General features: G+C 39.1%; 1 protein-coding gene across 1 annotated transcript; it reads left to right on the forward strand.

Moving 5' to 3' along the window:
- Window position 1: 1 nt before the first annotated feature.
- On the forward strand, window positions 2-14,676 carry ERCC4 (ERCC excision repair 4, endonuclease catalytic subunit). The gene is made up of 11 exons (XM_021545787.3): window positions 2-196; window positions 1,653-1,833; window positions 3,418-3,613; window positions 4,956-5,163; window positions 6,239-6,419; window positions 6,768-6,902; window positions 7,476-7,586; window positions 8,750-9,338; window positions 10,055-10,147; window positions 10,749-10,861; window positions 11,921-14,676. Exons 1-11 carry the CDS (start codon window positions 23-25, stop codon window positions 12,652-12,654), a joined length of 2,715 nt encoding a protein of 904 aa, XP_021401462.2. The 5' UTR covers window positions 2-22; the 3' UTR covers window positions 12,655-14,676.
- Window positions 14,677-14,932: the final 256 nt, after the last annotated feature.

The raw sequence follows: 14,932 nt of genomic DNA on the forward strand, positions 1-14,932 counted from the left end.
CGTGCGCGGGAGCGGTGCCGCGATGGCGGCGCTGCTGGAGCACGAGAGCCAGATCTTCCTGGAGCTGTTCCAGCGCGACGGGCTCGTCGTGTGCGCCCGCGGGCTCGGCGTCGACCGCCTGCTGCTGCGCTTCCTGCGCCTCTACTGCGAGCCCGCCAGCCTCGTGCTCGTGCTCAACACCAGCCCCGCCGAGGAGGTGAGGGCAGCTGCCAGCGCCCGCCCCTTCCCCTGCCGGCTGCAGCGTCCCGGGTGCGGCCGGCGGCTCTGTCGCTGCCCCGGCCGGCGGAGCGGCTCCCCGGGCTGGCGGGAGGGTGTGCGGGCCCCGGTGAGGGCAGTGCGGCGGGTGGGCCGGTGCACAGAACCACAGAACGGGTCCGGTTGGTAGGAGCACAGTGCCTCCTCTCTCATTCCCTGTTCAGGCGGGGTCATTCCAGAGCACAGGGCACAGGAATCTGGAATATCTCCAGCGAGAGAGACTCCCCAGGGAAGAAGTTCTTCCTCGTGTTCAGGTGGAGCTTCCTGGGCATCAATTCCTGCCCGTTCCTGCTGTGCCATTGCTGGCCCGGGGAGCAGAGCCCGGGCTCTGCTCCGAGCCCTCCCTGCTCGCACTGACACTGCTGAGATCTCCTCTCAGCCATCTCCTCTGGAGGCTGCACAGCCCCAGCTCCTCCAGCCTTTCCTCACAAGAGAGATGCTCCAGTCCCCTCATCCTCTCTGTCACCCTCTGCTCCAGGGGCTCTGTGTCCCTTTTGTCCTGAGGAGCCCAAAACTGGACCCAGCACTCCAGATGTGCCCCAGCAGGGCTGAGCAGAGGGGCAGGGTCACCTCCCTGATCTGTTGGCAGGGCTCTTCCTAATGCATCCCAGGATCTGCTGAGCCACAAGGCACTGCTGGCTCAGGAACAGCTTGTTGTCCACCCCCAGGTCCTGGGGAAACTGCTAAACCACACACAGTCAGGATCCGGAGAGTTGAATTTCTACTCCTGCAGCACAATGAAGTCCCAGTGAGACTAATGAGTTAAAACAAGTACATAACTTATAAGTAACCAGTGAGGAGAAAGGGGTGAAACCTGCTTATTGGGCTTGACAGGTTTGTCCCTAATTGTACAAAAAAAAGCCGTTATTTTTTTATCTGGAACCAGACAAATTTCCCACCTTCAGGAAGGGGAGATCTTAGGGGACCTTTTATAGCAACCATAGGTGAATAAAGATCACAGCTGTAGTTCATAAGATTAAGCTTAGTGTATATGAGCTACCGGCTGTAGTCGTCTCATGACTACACATGATGGCACTAAAAGATGATCTCTTTCCAATTCTCTGTTCTTAAGGCAGTATTAAAATTGCATTTTCTCTGAAAATGAGATATTGAAATATAAGAAAATGTAAGCTCCTTGAAGTATCAGTGCTCATTTTTATGTAAGTATTGTCTAGTTACTACTGACTATTACCCAGATGAGTTTGAAAGTGAAGAAAGTATGTCAAAGAAGAAAAAACTCATAATTCTGATTTCTTCTACTATGTTATACTATCATGTCTTAATTTGTTTTTGATAACTCCTCAGAATTACTAGAGTATGTGTAATAAAGGTGGTTTTTGGATCCCTTTCCCTGGACACCACAATAATGTCTTGTGTTTTTGTTGTGTTTGGTTTAGGAGTATTTTATTGATCAGCTGAGGTCAGATGGAGTTGTTCATCTCCCTCGACGCGTTACCAATGAAATTGCAAATAACACTCGATATGAATTTTATACACAAGGAGGAGTCATCTTTGCAACAAGTCGGATCCTTGTGGTAGATTTCCTTACTGACAGAATTCCTGCCAATCTCATTACTGGTAAGAGCTTAATGAAATAAAGGTAGGAATGTTCTGTTTTCAAATACACAAAGCTTAATTCTATATGAAGAACTCTACTAACAGGTATTGAGGTTGAAGAATTATTCCTTTCTTTTCCCCCCACCAAGACTGAGATAAAAAGAGCAAATATGTACTTCTTTCATTCCTTTTTTTTTCACCTCTCAAGTCATTTGACTTATCATACAGTTTAAAAAGGCTTTCAAAGCAGAATAAATGATTGCACTTGGTGAAATAGTGTCCTGGGGTCTATTGAACACTGGTCTATCATTAAAACACATTTTAGATGTCATGCTTTATGAGCCATGTACACTACCTATAGTTTTGCATTAACAAATCACTCCTGATGACTTCTCATAAAAAAATACCTCACTAATCTTTGTATTGACACACTTGGATACTATGCAAATAGCAGTATTACGAAGTAATGTTACTGTAATTGTAAAGATTTGAGGAATAGCGTGCAACCTTTTTTTTGTACTTATATAGAAGCTGTACATGGAAGATGTAAGTTACCATTCTCTTCTCCTGTTCTGTTCCTCTTCTCCCCCAGCCACTCTTGTTTTTATGTTCCTGTCTAAGCTGGAAACCCTGTTACAGCCTGTAGAGCTGGAAAAAGAGGCATCTAAGAGCCCGGGATTTAAGAATATTTTACTGTTTTCTAAGTGTTAACATCTTAATGATAAAACATAGCTGAATATTGTATGCTTAGAAGAATGTGAGTTTCTGCTTCAGAAGTTGCACCTCCTTTTTTTTTGTCAAACTATAACAAGTTCTACTCTAAAACGTTTTGAACACTTCTGCTGGAGTTGAAGAACACCAGATTTCTAAGTTAAAAGAAGTGAATAGGTTTTCTGGGCAACCTGTGGTAATATCTCTTTTTCCTTGGTTCCTTCTTCTTTACCTTCCTAACCTACCAAAGAAGAAAAAAAATAGAAAGTTGGAAAGAAGAAATACTGTAAAGTTTTAAAATTGTTGCTGTCCTATAGTGCCACAGAACTATGACAGGTTTTGCATTGCCACCAGAGGTCGGTGTGAGAGCAGCTGCAATCGACTGGCAGCTTCATTCCCAGCCTCCCAACACCTTGGTCTGTGTCTGTCCCAACACCTGCCTTGTCTGTGTGTGAGATTGTGCAACAAAATCTTGTAGTAGTGTTTCATGAGGAGACAACAGCAAAAGTCTTTCTAGGTGTTAAAAATGTAGTTTGTAAAATTAGTGTGAATTAACATCTGATGAACTCATAAATCCAGCTAAATGAAGATAAATGCCGAAGGAGTAGAGAATTTTCGTAGCTAATAAGTCTTGCCACTCATGCACAAGCTTTTTTTTTTCTGTTAAAGATGTGTTATTAACCTAGTTCTGTTATTTGGCAATTCCATGGTACTGAAACTGAGGAATCCTTTGTTTCAACCCCAGTAAGTTTGTTCGACCTTCATTTTAGAAGATGTAAATTCCTGTGATTAAAAGAACAGTAGAAGAATTAGACAAGTGTGAGGAAAAATTTGTACAAACTTAGACCTTTCTGTATTTTTTTAACTTGATTTTTTTTTTTTTTTTTTTGCCAGGCATTTTGGTATACAAAGCACACAAAATCATTGAATCCTGTCAGGAAGCGTTCATCTTGCGACTTTATCGCCAGAAGAACAAGCAAGGCTTCATTAAAGCTTTTACAGATAATGCAGTTGCATTTAACACTGGTTTCTGTCATGTGGAAAGAGTGATGAAAAATCTTTTTGTTGGGAAGCTTTATCTGTGGCCAAGGTGAGGCACTTCTTTCCTTCACTGGAGAGTTAAACTTAAGAACAAAGACAAAGGATGTTACAGCAGGTTCCTAAGAAAATGAGGTGTATTCAGTCACACTGCTAATCTGTGTTCCTTCCTGTATTCCCAAACAAATTTTTTTCAGTTTTTGACAGAAGTGGTTTTAAAGGTGCTGAATTCATGAGAGTATTTTTGAAAATGGACCCCAGTTGTCTCTGTTAAGGGGATGAACCTTATGGTAGAGCTGTCCTGTTAGTCAACAGAAATCACAGCAAAAAGTGTCATTCTTAACAGTTTAAGAAAAACTTCTCTTTCTAAACAAGAGTACTTAAGTCATGAAATGACAGGTAAACAGTCTCTCAGTTCTGCTATTCATGGAGATGGTTTTTTTTCCAGCTCTTACGAAACTCCATGCATCTCTTTTTACATGTCATATTTTTTAAATCTTCCTATACATCTATGCTGTGTATGAAGAAAATTTCTTGATGACTGTTCAAAAACAAAATGTGGCATGCACAGAGTCTTCCAGGAGCAGATCCACAAATGGAACTGAAGACTCTGATGACCCAGTCAGTGCTCTTGCACTGGGCAGGAGCTCTGCCCATTTGTTCCATTAATCCGAGCTGGAATGCGTTTCACTCCTTCTTAATGAATGGCTCCTCTGTATTGTAAATTCCTTAACAGTCTTTCTTTCAGTGTCCCAGGGAAGTAGAAGTGGACATACCTGGGTAGAAAAGGTTGAGTAGAAGCTCTCTAGATTTCTTTCCTTGACTTCCATGAAAACACCTGGGGCTGCAGGCTGCAGTAAGGGAAATGTCCATGGAGTTGCAGAGGTCAGCAGCCATCGGGGTTCTCTGATCCTCCTCCTGTCAGGGACAGTCAGGTGACATCTCTGGATCTGTGCAGCCGGAGTGGCTCCAAGGACAGGATTCCAGCAAGGACCTGCATGTTGTCATTGCAAGCTGGGAACATCATAAAATCTGCTGGTGCAGCCTTGTGATTTCAGAGAATTCCCTTCCAGTTTCTCCCTTATATGATTTTTTGGGCTTATTTTAATATTTGTTATGTGTGATGATGATGCAGAATCCAGTGCAGTAATTTTCCATGGATCATTCACCAGCACTATAGGCTCACATGACTAGGATGACCACAATCATAATTGTGGAACAGATGGTTTTCCAAGGCTGTTCATAAGATTGCAGTCTTCACATCAGTAGAAACTGATTTTGGAATTAACGTACTTGTTTACATTTAAAATAATTGTAGTTTATACAAACTTTTGAGTAATTCTAAGTCAAATAAAACTATCCATGTAAATTTTAAGAAGCTGTTTTTCTCTTAGATTTCATATAGCAGTGCACTCGTTTTTAGAGAAGCATAAACCTGAAGTGGTGGAAATACACGTGGCAATGACCCCTGCTATGCTTGCTATCCAGACTGCAATCCTGGACATTCTGAATGCATGTCTGAAGGAGCTCAAACGTTACAACCCAGTTCTTGAAGTAGAAGATCTATCTTTAGAAAATGCTATTGCTAAACCTTTTGACAAGGTAAAAATTTTGATTGTTTTGCAGTGTCTAAGTAACGGGATATAGATCTCCGAAGTGCCTGCCATGCAACAGAAATGTTATTTGCAAAATAAATAACCAGCAGCAGCTGAGTGTTCTCCCATGACATGTTTATTACTGGTGCAAGGGGATGTAATGATGATGTGACAGTTGCCAGTAGAATTTTTGATGTATTGGTATTATTGTTCTTCCTTCATTTCTAAAGCCCCAAGAGTAAGAACACCCCAATTCAGGGTTATAATAATTGTTGCTGCTGTTATTAAAAAGACAGCTGCAACTTCAGCTCAGAATATTTTGGAGATAAGTATCAGTAATTGCTGTACACATACTCCCCTTTTCCTTTTGAATTTCTTGCTTCTGTTTTTTATTTTCTTTAGTAGGAGAAGCACTGTATGTAATGGACAATATGCACATGCATGCATCTGCTGTGTCTTTAATCATTATGTATGTCAATAACTTTGCTGTTATTTTTGATCTGTAATGTGTGGTACACATATGCTTTCATTAGGGTGAAATCAGCTGTCATAGCGCAACACAGGTACTGGTTAACTGTGATTTAATCTGGATGGAAGGCCTTCTGTACTTTAAATATTTGAAGGTTCTTTTTTTGACTCTGTAAGTTGCACATCTTCATGGTACCTATCTTGATTTTGGAAACAAAATGACATTATAATGGTTTTTTTCTGTACCTGAGTAAAGAACACTAGATACTAAATACAACAGGCCAGTAGCAGTAAAATAAGGGTGTTTTTTTATAATTTTACCAGTATTTTATTATTAGATGAAGAGGAAAAAAATCTACTGAAAGCATTAAATTATATATGTCTGCTAATTGCTGAAATGTTTTTTATAAAGACATCATATTATGTTAACTTTGCTAAAATATGTTAACTTATATCAAACAAATATCTCACCAGTACATATTTATTTTGTTATCTAATAATTTTGGGAAACCAGAGCATCCCGTGTAAAGTAAAAATGTGTTCTCAGCTTGGTTTGACGCTATAATGCAATACTCTATGTTTGACACTCCAAACTTTCCAATTTTCATTTCCAGACAATACGTCACTATTTAGATCCTCTCTGGCATCAGCTTGGAGCTAAGACAAAGTCTTTGGTCCAGGATTTGAAGATCCTACGTACTTTGCTACTGTATCTAACCCAGTATGATTGTGTCACTTTCCTTAATCTCCTGGAGTCACTGAAAGCAAGTGAAAAAGCTTTTGGTGAGAATTCAGGTAAACACAGAATAACCATACAAGTTAATGCATGAAACGGTGCAATGTTGATGTTTTTAATTATCATTCCCAAACATATGAAGGTATCTAATTAGGTTTTACACAATCAGCCATAAGGACGTAGGTTTTTATTGACAGATAATTCTTTCATCTTCCCACTTAACTGCTGTTACTTAACAGTGTGAGATTTGCATCACATTTATGGTTTTTATTAAGCTGGTGATTACACAGCAAGCAGGTAGGGCAGGTATTCCAGCTGAAGATCCAGGGCTTTTACTGCAGAGAATTGGAACACATACACATTGCAGATGTCAAACTACTACTGCTTCCTTCTCATTTCCTCTCCAGGCTGGCTGTTCCTTGACTCCAGTACTTCAATGTTTGTGAATGCCCGAGCTCGAGTTTATCGCATTGCAGATGAGAAACTGAATCAGAAAGGCAAAGGCTCAGGCTCTGAAAAACGTGATGTAAAGAAGGAAAATGGTACTGATCATTCCTAATTTTAGGTTTTAAGAGTGTCACACGATTCCAAGTACTTTGTATATTATTACTTCTACTCTGGTTCCCTGCATGAACTTCTACAGCTCAGGATCTCAGTCTGTTAACTGGGATAAATTGAGACATAATCTTAGTTCCAAAAGCATACATAAACAACATAAAAGAGTCACGAAGTAGGGGATTCTCCTGAGCTTGCTCAGCTGATCACTGGATGAGCTTTTGTGGAATTGTTCTTGCATTACATTGATGTTTAGTTTCATCTTTATTATCTTACATGAAAGAGTAGGAGGCTGTAGTTGCTTTTATTAAAAAAAATATATTCAGGAGTTTCAGAATTGAAGAATGAGTGAATACTTCAGTGTTTTGCTTCACAAAAGCATTTATCTCCATTTTTAAATTTATGAGTGTTCTCCACCTCATTAACATAACAAGTTGCATATGTAGGCTGTTGAATATCATATGTGCCAACAACCATCACACTATTGACATCTAACCACTGATTTAAAGTCTGAAGGATATTTTGCCTGCAAGAGCTGCTATGTTCAATCTTTGTTTCAGAACTGAAAAGGGAATTGGTTCTGGAAAGTAACCCAAAATGGGAAGCTTTGAGAGAAGTACTGAAAGAGATTGAAAATGAGAATAAGAACAGTGACAGCCTTGGTGGTCCAGGTGAGAGAATACTAAATTATGCGTGTTTTCCAGGAAGTCTACTGGTTTGTACTTCTACTTGACCTTGGAGAGAAGGAACTAACTCTTTTCTGTAGTTTTATCAAAGAGCTGGTTTAAATTTAGTAATTTCTGGCCTTAAAATGAGGAATTTATGTAAATTATGTACATAAACTATGTAAAATTAGATAGTTTTACATAAACTCTTACTAGGTCTTGCTCTAAAAGAGAAATGCTGTTTGTTCCTACAATGAAATACTTTTTAGGAAAGAACCTGCATAATTCTGAAAAAAACCATTTTAAGTTACATTTCAGTAGTGTACTGATACCTTCAAATTCTAAGCCAAATAAAACGGATGTGGAGATTTATAATTATCAAGGTACTATTCACTAATTTCTGAAGTTTCAATTTCTGAAGGTTCAAAACAAAAATAGGGGTTCCCTCTTAGCCCCTTTATAACTTGCACACTCTTCTCATGCACCTGAAAATTTGCTTTGCATGGGTTGCATATAAATGAGGTAGAGATTAGGAGGCAGGGAAGAGAGTCTAACTGCTTTGCTGCCTTTCCTATTTTAGGGCTTTTCATTCCCTTAAAATCTGGCAAGTTTTATTTTAGGAAATAGTAAGGGTAAAAAAGTGCTCTTTTCTCCCACCCACAGTGTTCTGACTCTGGGTAAGAACTGGCTCTCTCTCTTAGTGTTGTAGGAGTTTATCTGAGTCAGCTTGCGGAGAATTGTTATTCACAAATGTCAATAATACTGTGTGAAACATGTGTTTTGTAGACTCTCTAACACAGGTGACAAATTAGAATGGTCTAAATCAAGTTCTCTCTTATTCCACATCTTAAAAATGAGTAGTTGTTCGAGTATGTTTCAACACACACTGTATCTGCCTCATTTCCAATGGTCAGAACGAAAACTTCATGAATTTAGATATTGTAAGAAAAAGGAATGTTGCGCTTCCATTAATCTACTCTAATTTTATTTGGTACAAAGAGCCATGCAATTTAGATTCTCTCAAAGTCCAGGGCAGCTGTGGCAGCCGAATGTCGAGGCATTTGGCAGGCACAGTGCTTGGATCAGTGCAAGCCATTGGCTCGGGAAGTGCTTGGAGCTGGATAAGAAGCACAGTATTATAGGCTGTAAACATGGTTTCTTGACTGCAGGGCAGGTGCTCATTTGTGCCAGTGATGACCGAGCCTGTGCACAGCTCAGGGAGTATATTATTGCTGGAGCAGAAGCTTTTTTAACAAGACTATATAACAAAACCTTCGGAAAGGACGAGAAAGCTGGAGAAGTGTGGATTAAGGACAGAAACACCATCAATTCCAAAGGAAATGCCAAACCAGACACAGGGCCTCAAGCAAAAAAAGCCAAACTGACAGCTTCAAAACAAAATAAACAGAAGAAGCAGCAAGACCGGACTCTAATCCAAATGATAGGGAAAACTGAGGAGGAAAAGAGAGAAGAGGTTGAGGTGGAAGACAACAAAGAATTAAGTGGTAGCCAAGAAGGCAACACTGAAGAGACTGTTCCTGAAGATTTTGATTTGAATTTGCCCTCAGATTGTTACTATGGGATTTTCAAGGACCCACTGACAATTATCCACCCGCTGCAGGGGTGTGGGGATCCCTACGCGCTCACTCGGGTGCTGCAGGAAGTAGAACCCAGATATGTTGTGTTGTATGATGCAGAACTCACTTTTGTTCGGCAGCTGGAAATCTACAAGGCAAGCAGGCCTGGGAAGCCTTTGAGGTAAGTTGACTGGGCCAGCGTAATTCTAGTCTGGAAAGAAAAAATAAGTAGAAGTGCACTGTCAGCAGTCAATGCAGAACATGCTGCTGTTCATTTTCGTTAGCTACCTTCCACTCCCTGTTGAGCCCTTAAGTTTAAACAAAAGCAGAATGTGTGGTGTAATCAAAAGATAATTTTTACTTTCCAGCAGGTATTTAGTCCCTTAACAGGAGAAGCATATCTGTTAAAAAAAAAGAAACAATTCCAAGATCTCTGCTTCAAAGATTTTAGTGGCAGTTGATCATTTTCAGGTAGTGTGGTCTCATTTTAAACCATCTCTGAAGATAAAATTTTTAAAGAAAAGGATTCATTTTTGGTTTAATAAATTTTCACATTTTGTGATGTTCATCTTGCTGAAGACCAGTAATTCAGAAACTGTAACAGAGAAGCAAGTAAAGAAAACACAATAAAGAAAATAAGTATTTGCAGTTATAGCATTTACTGACAGAAGATCACCACACTGAATATATGTATTTAATACACCTGGAAATTGCAAAACTCAGTTTTTGAATAAATGTCACATACTGATTAAAAATATAGAAATCTTGACATTTAATATGCTATTAACTAACTTGTCAGACATTTACTGCTACTAATCTTAAATTTATTGGTTGTGAATTTTTTTAACTTCATACAAAGTTGTGTGACCTCTTCTTTTTTCTCTTTTATACCTACAGAGTTTATTTCCTCATATATGGGGGCTCCACGGAAGAGCAGCGCTACCTCACAGCTCTGAGGAAGGAGAAGGAGGCCTTCGAAAAACTCATTCGGTAACACATTTTAACTGCCTTTATAATTAGAGTTTCATGTAATTCCCCAATATGCTTATATTTTAGAGAGTGAAGTTCTTATCATAACTGTGTGAAGGCTTTAAATAAGCATTCAATTCAATTCTTTGTCAGATGTAAAGACTATTTTCTTATTGAGAATCACCAAAAAGTCACAACTTTCCTTTTCAATAATTTTAGCGGGATTTAATATTAACGTAAAGGCTAATCAGCATCACTCGAATTTTTTCCTAATTTTATATGAAGTTCATTTGTGTAATTGTGTTTTTGCAGGTAACATTTCTTTTAAGATAATTTCTAAAGCTTTTATAATCTAAGTCAGTTGGGGAAACAAAACATTCCCTTAGCCTGTATGTGACAGTATTTTTACTGACAGTGCCTTCTCAGCGGGTTACAGTGCTATTACTAGTCATTAGTTCCTTTGTAAAAGGAAAAGTCTAGAAAAATTCAGTAAATTGCATTTCTGACTGGGGCTGCATTTAGTATTAAACTATATATAAGTTTACATCTGGATGAAGGGTATTGAAGTATTTCACTCCTGCATTTGCAGTTTTTAGTGTGTGTTTTGTTTGTGGTTCCTTAGAGAGAAGGCTAGCATGGTTGTTCCTGAAGAAAGAGAAGGAAGAGATGAAACAAACTTAGACCTCCTCAGAGATGCTAGACCTGCTTCTGTCTCTGCTGACACACGCAAAGCAGGTGAGCAGCTACTAGGTCAGGCTTGCAGCCCAGAGTTTTCCAAAAGTCCCATAACTATTGGCCTTTAAATCCCCCTCAAAGCATCTGGGGTAGAGGCAACATTGTACATTGGCTCTGCAGTCTTCATGCTAAAGAAACGTTATTTCCCAGTGACAATGAACTGTGGTTTCCTTTAAAAATACAAGTTAATGAAGTATTTTACCATTAAGACAGATACTGTTTGGATTGTTCCTAGTCAGATTGTTGGTTATCAGGCTGTCCAGTGCTGCTTGTAGGAAGAGAAATTAAAACATAGAAACTGAAGTCTACAGATGGTCAAAGGCAGAGTTGTCCTTGAGCTAGTAAATGTTGGGGATTTCTTTTCATCTTGACAAAACCTGCTGCCTGGGTAAACAATCATACATTATGGATTTGATCACTTCCTTTGTAATAAAGAGTCCTTTTTCTTTTGTTGCAATTCTAACGATATTTTTATTCTTTTCCTCTGACAGGTATGCTGTGCCTCTGCCTGTTTTTCTTTACTGTTGTTTCTATAATCCTGCTCTCCTTTGCCATATGCTCTCTAATCTTTGCTGTTATATCTTTTGTGGCCTTGGTGCTGCAGTCTCTTTATGTGTCCTGCAGATCTGTAGAGGGCAACACATAATTCCCACAATAAAGTGCTGTGTTTCTGTGGGAAACAGCTGGAAACAAAAGGGATCAACTTCATTATCTTGTTTTGCAAGCAGCCTTTTAAAGATTTCCCCAATTCATTTAAATAATTTTCATCTACAACTTAATATATTTCACTGTCAACTATACAAAGCTTTCAGCAAGTAGCATGGTAGTTCTATCAAGTTGCAGAGTATGCTCCATAAACTACAGTATATATTTAAGCAAGTAATTTTTTTCTCTAACAGTTAAAAATCAAATGAAGTCTGTATTTATTGTACTGCTGAATTTGAGGTGTAACTTAAGATGAGAAGTCCATCCATTGCAGAAGCCTGGTCAGCACACAGGAAAACAACCAGAGCAGGAGGTGCCAAGTGTGGGCATAACTGTGTTTATTTTGCTCTTTAGGTGGACAGGAACAGAAGGGTGTTCAGCAAACCATAATCGTGGATATGCGGGAATTCCGTAGTGAGCTTCCATCACTGATCCATCGCCGTGGGATCGACATTGAGCCCGTGACTCTGGAAGTTGGGGATTATATTCTAACCCCTGACATCTGCGTGGAGCGGAAGAGCATCAGCGATCTGATAGGCTCCTTAAACAATGGCAGGCTGTACACACAGTGCGTGTCCATGTGCCGCTACTACAAGCGCCCGGTTCTCCTCATTGAATTTGATCCTAACAAGCCCTTCTCCTTGATCCCACGAGGCTCTTTACAGCCAGAAATTTCCAGCAATGATGTTACCTCTAAACTAACCCTTCTCACACTGCACTTCCCAAAGTTACGAATCCTGTGGTGTCCCTCTCCCCACGCTACTGCTGAACTCTTTGAAGAGTTGAAACAAAACCGTCCCCAACCCGACGCAGAAACAGCGATGGCTGTCACCGCAGATTCCGAAATTCTCCCCGAATCAGACAAGTACAACCCTGGGCCTCAGGACTTCCTGCTAAAAATGCCAGGGGTTAATGCAAAGAACTGCCGTGCCTTAATGACCCACGTTAAAAGCATTGCAGAGCTGGTGACACTGTCCAAGGATGAGCTATCCAAAATTTTGGGTAATGCTGCCAGTGCCACACAACTCTTTGACTTTATTCACCTGACCTATGCAGAGGCACTAGCCAAAGGAAAAAGCAAAAAATGACTCACAAGATTGTTCAACACATAGCACAGATAAGCTTTTCTGGCACGGTACTTTGACAAATACATGAATTAAATGCCCCCTCTAAGATAACCAGCTGTTTCTTGCTAATGCTATTCCATCAGTTTTAATATGTGAGTTAATTATTACTGAAGGTAAGTTTCAAGAGGAAAAAATACTTTTAACAGAGAAATGTGAATTATTTTTAAAGCACTTTAACTCTATAATGCCACTGAATTAACTAGATGAAGTTTTTCACCAAGACCATAAGAATTAAGTGCTAAGACTAACTGATAAAGGTGTTTTTTTGTGAAAGTTATGATGTCTTGTTCAAGCTAAAAATGTGCTGTGTTTTGATTAGTCTGTGTGACCTGCTAAATGATAAAATGCTTTTGCAATATTTAATGTCTCTCTCTCTGGCAACTGCCAGTTTTTGATTGACAGTGATGGAGCTATTTGAAACACATTGTGGTCTTTGCTCAGGAGTTTGTATAGAATATATTGGGACTGAATCCTGAATTTTAGGACATGACCATAAGCCTTTGTCGCAGTAAAATCCATTTGTATATTATGCTCTACATTTTGTTTGCTTACCTTACTACTAGTTACACTTTTTACCTTTCCAAAGCTGGTACAGCTGTCTTGCTGGATTTTGCAAAGTGCTTTGCTTTGGCTTAACTGGGTAGAGATTCTTTGGTGCCACAGTGCAACTTAATTTTGAGTGTGCCTTACTTATACATTTAAGAGGCTTTGTTTTTTACTCAGTTTTGATAGCTCTTTCACCTCTTTCAATTGAAAGTGAAAAATCTGGGTATACCATTGGCACTGTTCCTTTATACTAGAGAATATTTCCTCTTGTAAAATGCAGTCATTTTCTAAGCAAGGTTTTCCAAAAGTGTTTAAACTCCTTCCAATATTGGCTTCTTTTGTGTCATATTGCTCTTGTCTTTTTATGTCCCAAATCAACTGTCTGTTAATAAACTCAGTAAAGCCATTGTCACATAGAAGATAATACTTTTAGCATTTTATCTAGCATAAAAGAGGGAAAGGTTTGTGAATATATGCATTGTTAAATTATATATTCAACATTGAACTTTGATACAACTGTGTTAACAAGCTGCCATTACCAAAAGGGTAGGTCCCGTGTTATTCCATGCTAATGTATTTACATTTGCTATTTACAAAACCTTTATCTATGACTTGCACATGTATTTATACAATTATAATGGGAACAACAGACCAATATTATCTCCTTCATGAAAGGAGAAAATATTTTTTGAGTTCAGGTTTGGTAAAAACTGTACTGTGCACTTTCAGGTAAAATGTTTATTGTGCATTTTAAGTGTGAATTATGATTAATTATGAAATTATTAACTTTAATCTGTGGTTGAGCTGTGACAAATTTCCAAAGGAACATTTTTCAGCAGATGCAGTTTTTACTATTAAATAAACCCATAATAAGATTAAAATTTGTTCATTATCTTGTTTTTCATTTGGCTGTATTGATATCAAAACATTTTTATTTTTAGTGTGTGGTTTACAGTCGAGATCTTAGGGTTTTTTGTTGCCCAAGATTCTAATATATTTAATATGAGAAGTCTTTCCATGTGACTTTTGCTTATTCAGACTAATTGTCAGATCTGCAGAGGGTTGAGAATGCCTGTAAAGTGGTGCTGAGTGAACTGGAAATCAGAGTAAGATCAAAGTATCCTGCGTGCATGGCCTGTAGAGCCTGATTCAGAAAGGGCAGCTGGCCAGCCTTTGAGAACAAACATTGCTTGTGCAATGGGCATTAAGGTGCTCCATGAACTGTGGGTTTGGGGTTTTTCACAGATGCTGCTTAGCTCTGTCAGTGAGGTTTGGAGTTTTTGCATTGATGTGTATGGGGTGAAAATGAAGGGTATAGTAATGGGTGATAAAGTTGTAGCTTTGTGTTGTATGCTAGATCAAAGGTATGCAATCTGCAATTAAATAATTGTGTAATATATGCAATTAAATAATTATTTGCTAACTATTTTAATGAAATTGCCTTTTGTGGAATTTTTTGAAAGCTTTCTTTTTCTATGCAGGATTTGCCCTTTTTCTCTAGAACAGAGTTGTCTTTTTATTCTAGACAGTATATATTGTTTCATGTTATTATTGCTCCTGTGCTTTGGCATTGCACTGTATTAGTTTCGATGGCCAGTTAGAGTTGTGTCCTCCTGGGGCAGGAGGTACAGACTGTGCTCCAAGGTAGGAGAGGTCCTGTGTCCTGAAACCACTTATCCCTGAAATAATAGAG

The sequence above is a fragment of the Lonchura striata genome, chromosome 14, assembly GCF_050655825.1.
Source record: "Lonchura striata isolate lonStrDom1 chromosome 14, ASM5065582v1, whole genome shotgun sequence".
Taxonomy (NCBI): Eukaryota; Metazoa; Chordata; class Aves; order Passeriformes; family Estrildidae; genus Lonchura; species Lonchura striata.

Coding starts and splice junctions, on each gene's coding strand:
- ERCC4 (XM_021545787.3), top strand. CDS start 23: ATGGCGGCGCTGCTGGAGCACGAGAGCCAGATCTTCCTGGAGCTGTTC. Junction 6,420..6,767: donor AGCTTTTGGTGAGAATTCAG/GTAAACACAGAA, acceptor TTTCCTCTCCAG/GCTGGCTGTTCCTTGACTCC. Junction 10,862..11,920: donor TGCTGACACACGCAAAGCAG/GTGAGCAGCTAC, acceptor TTTGCTCTTTAG/GTGGACAGGAACAGAAGGGT.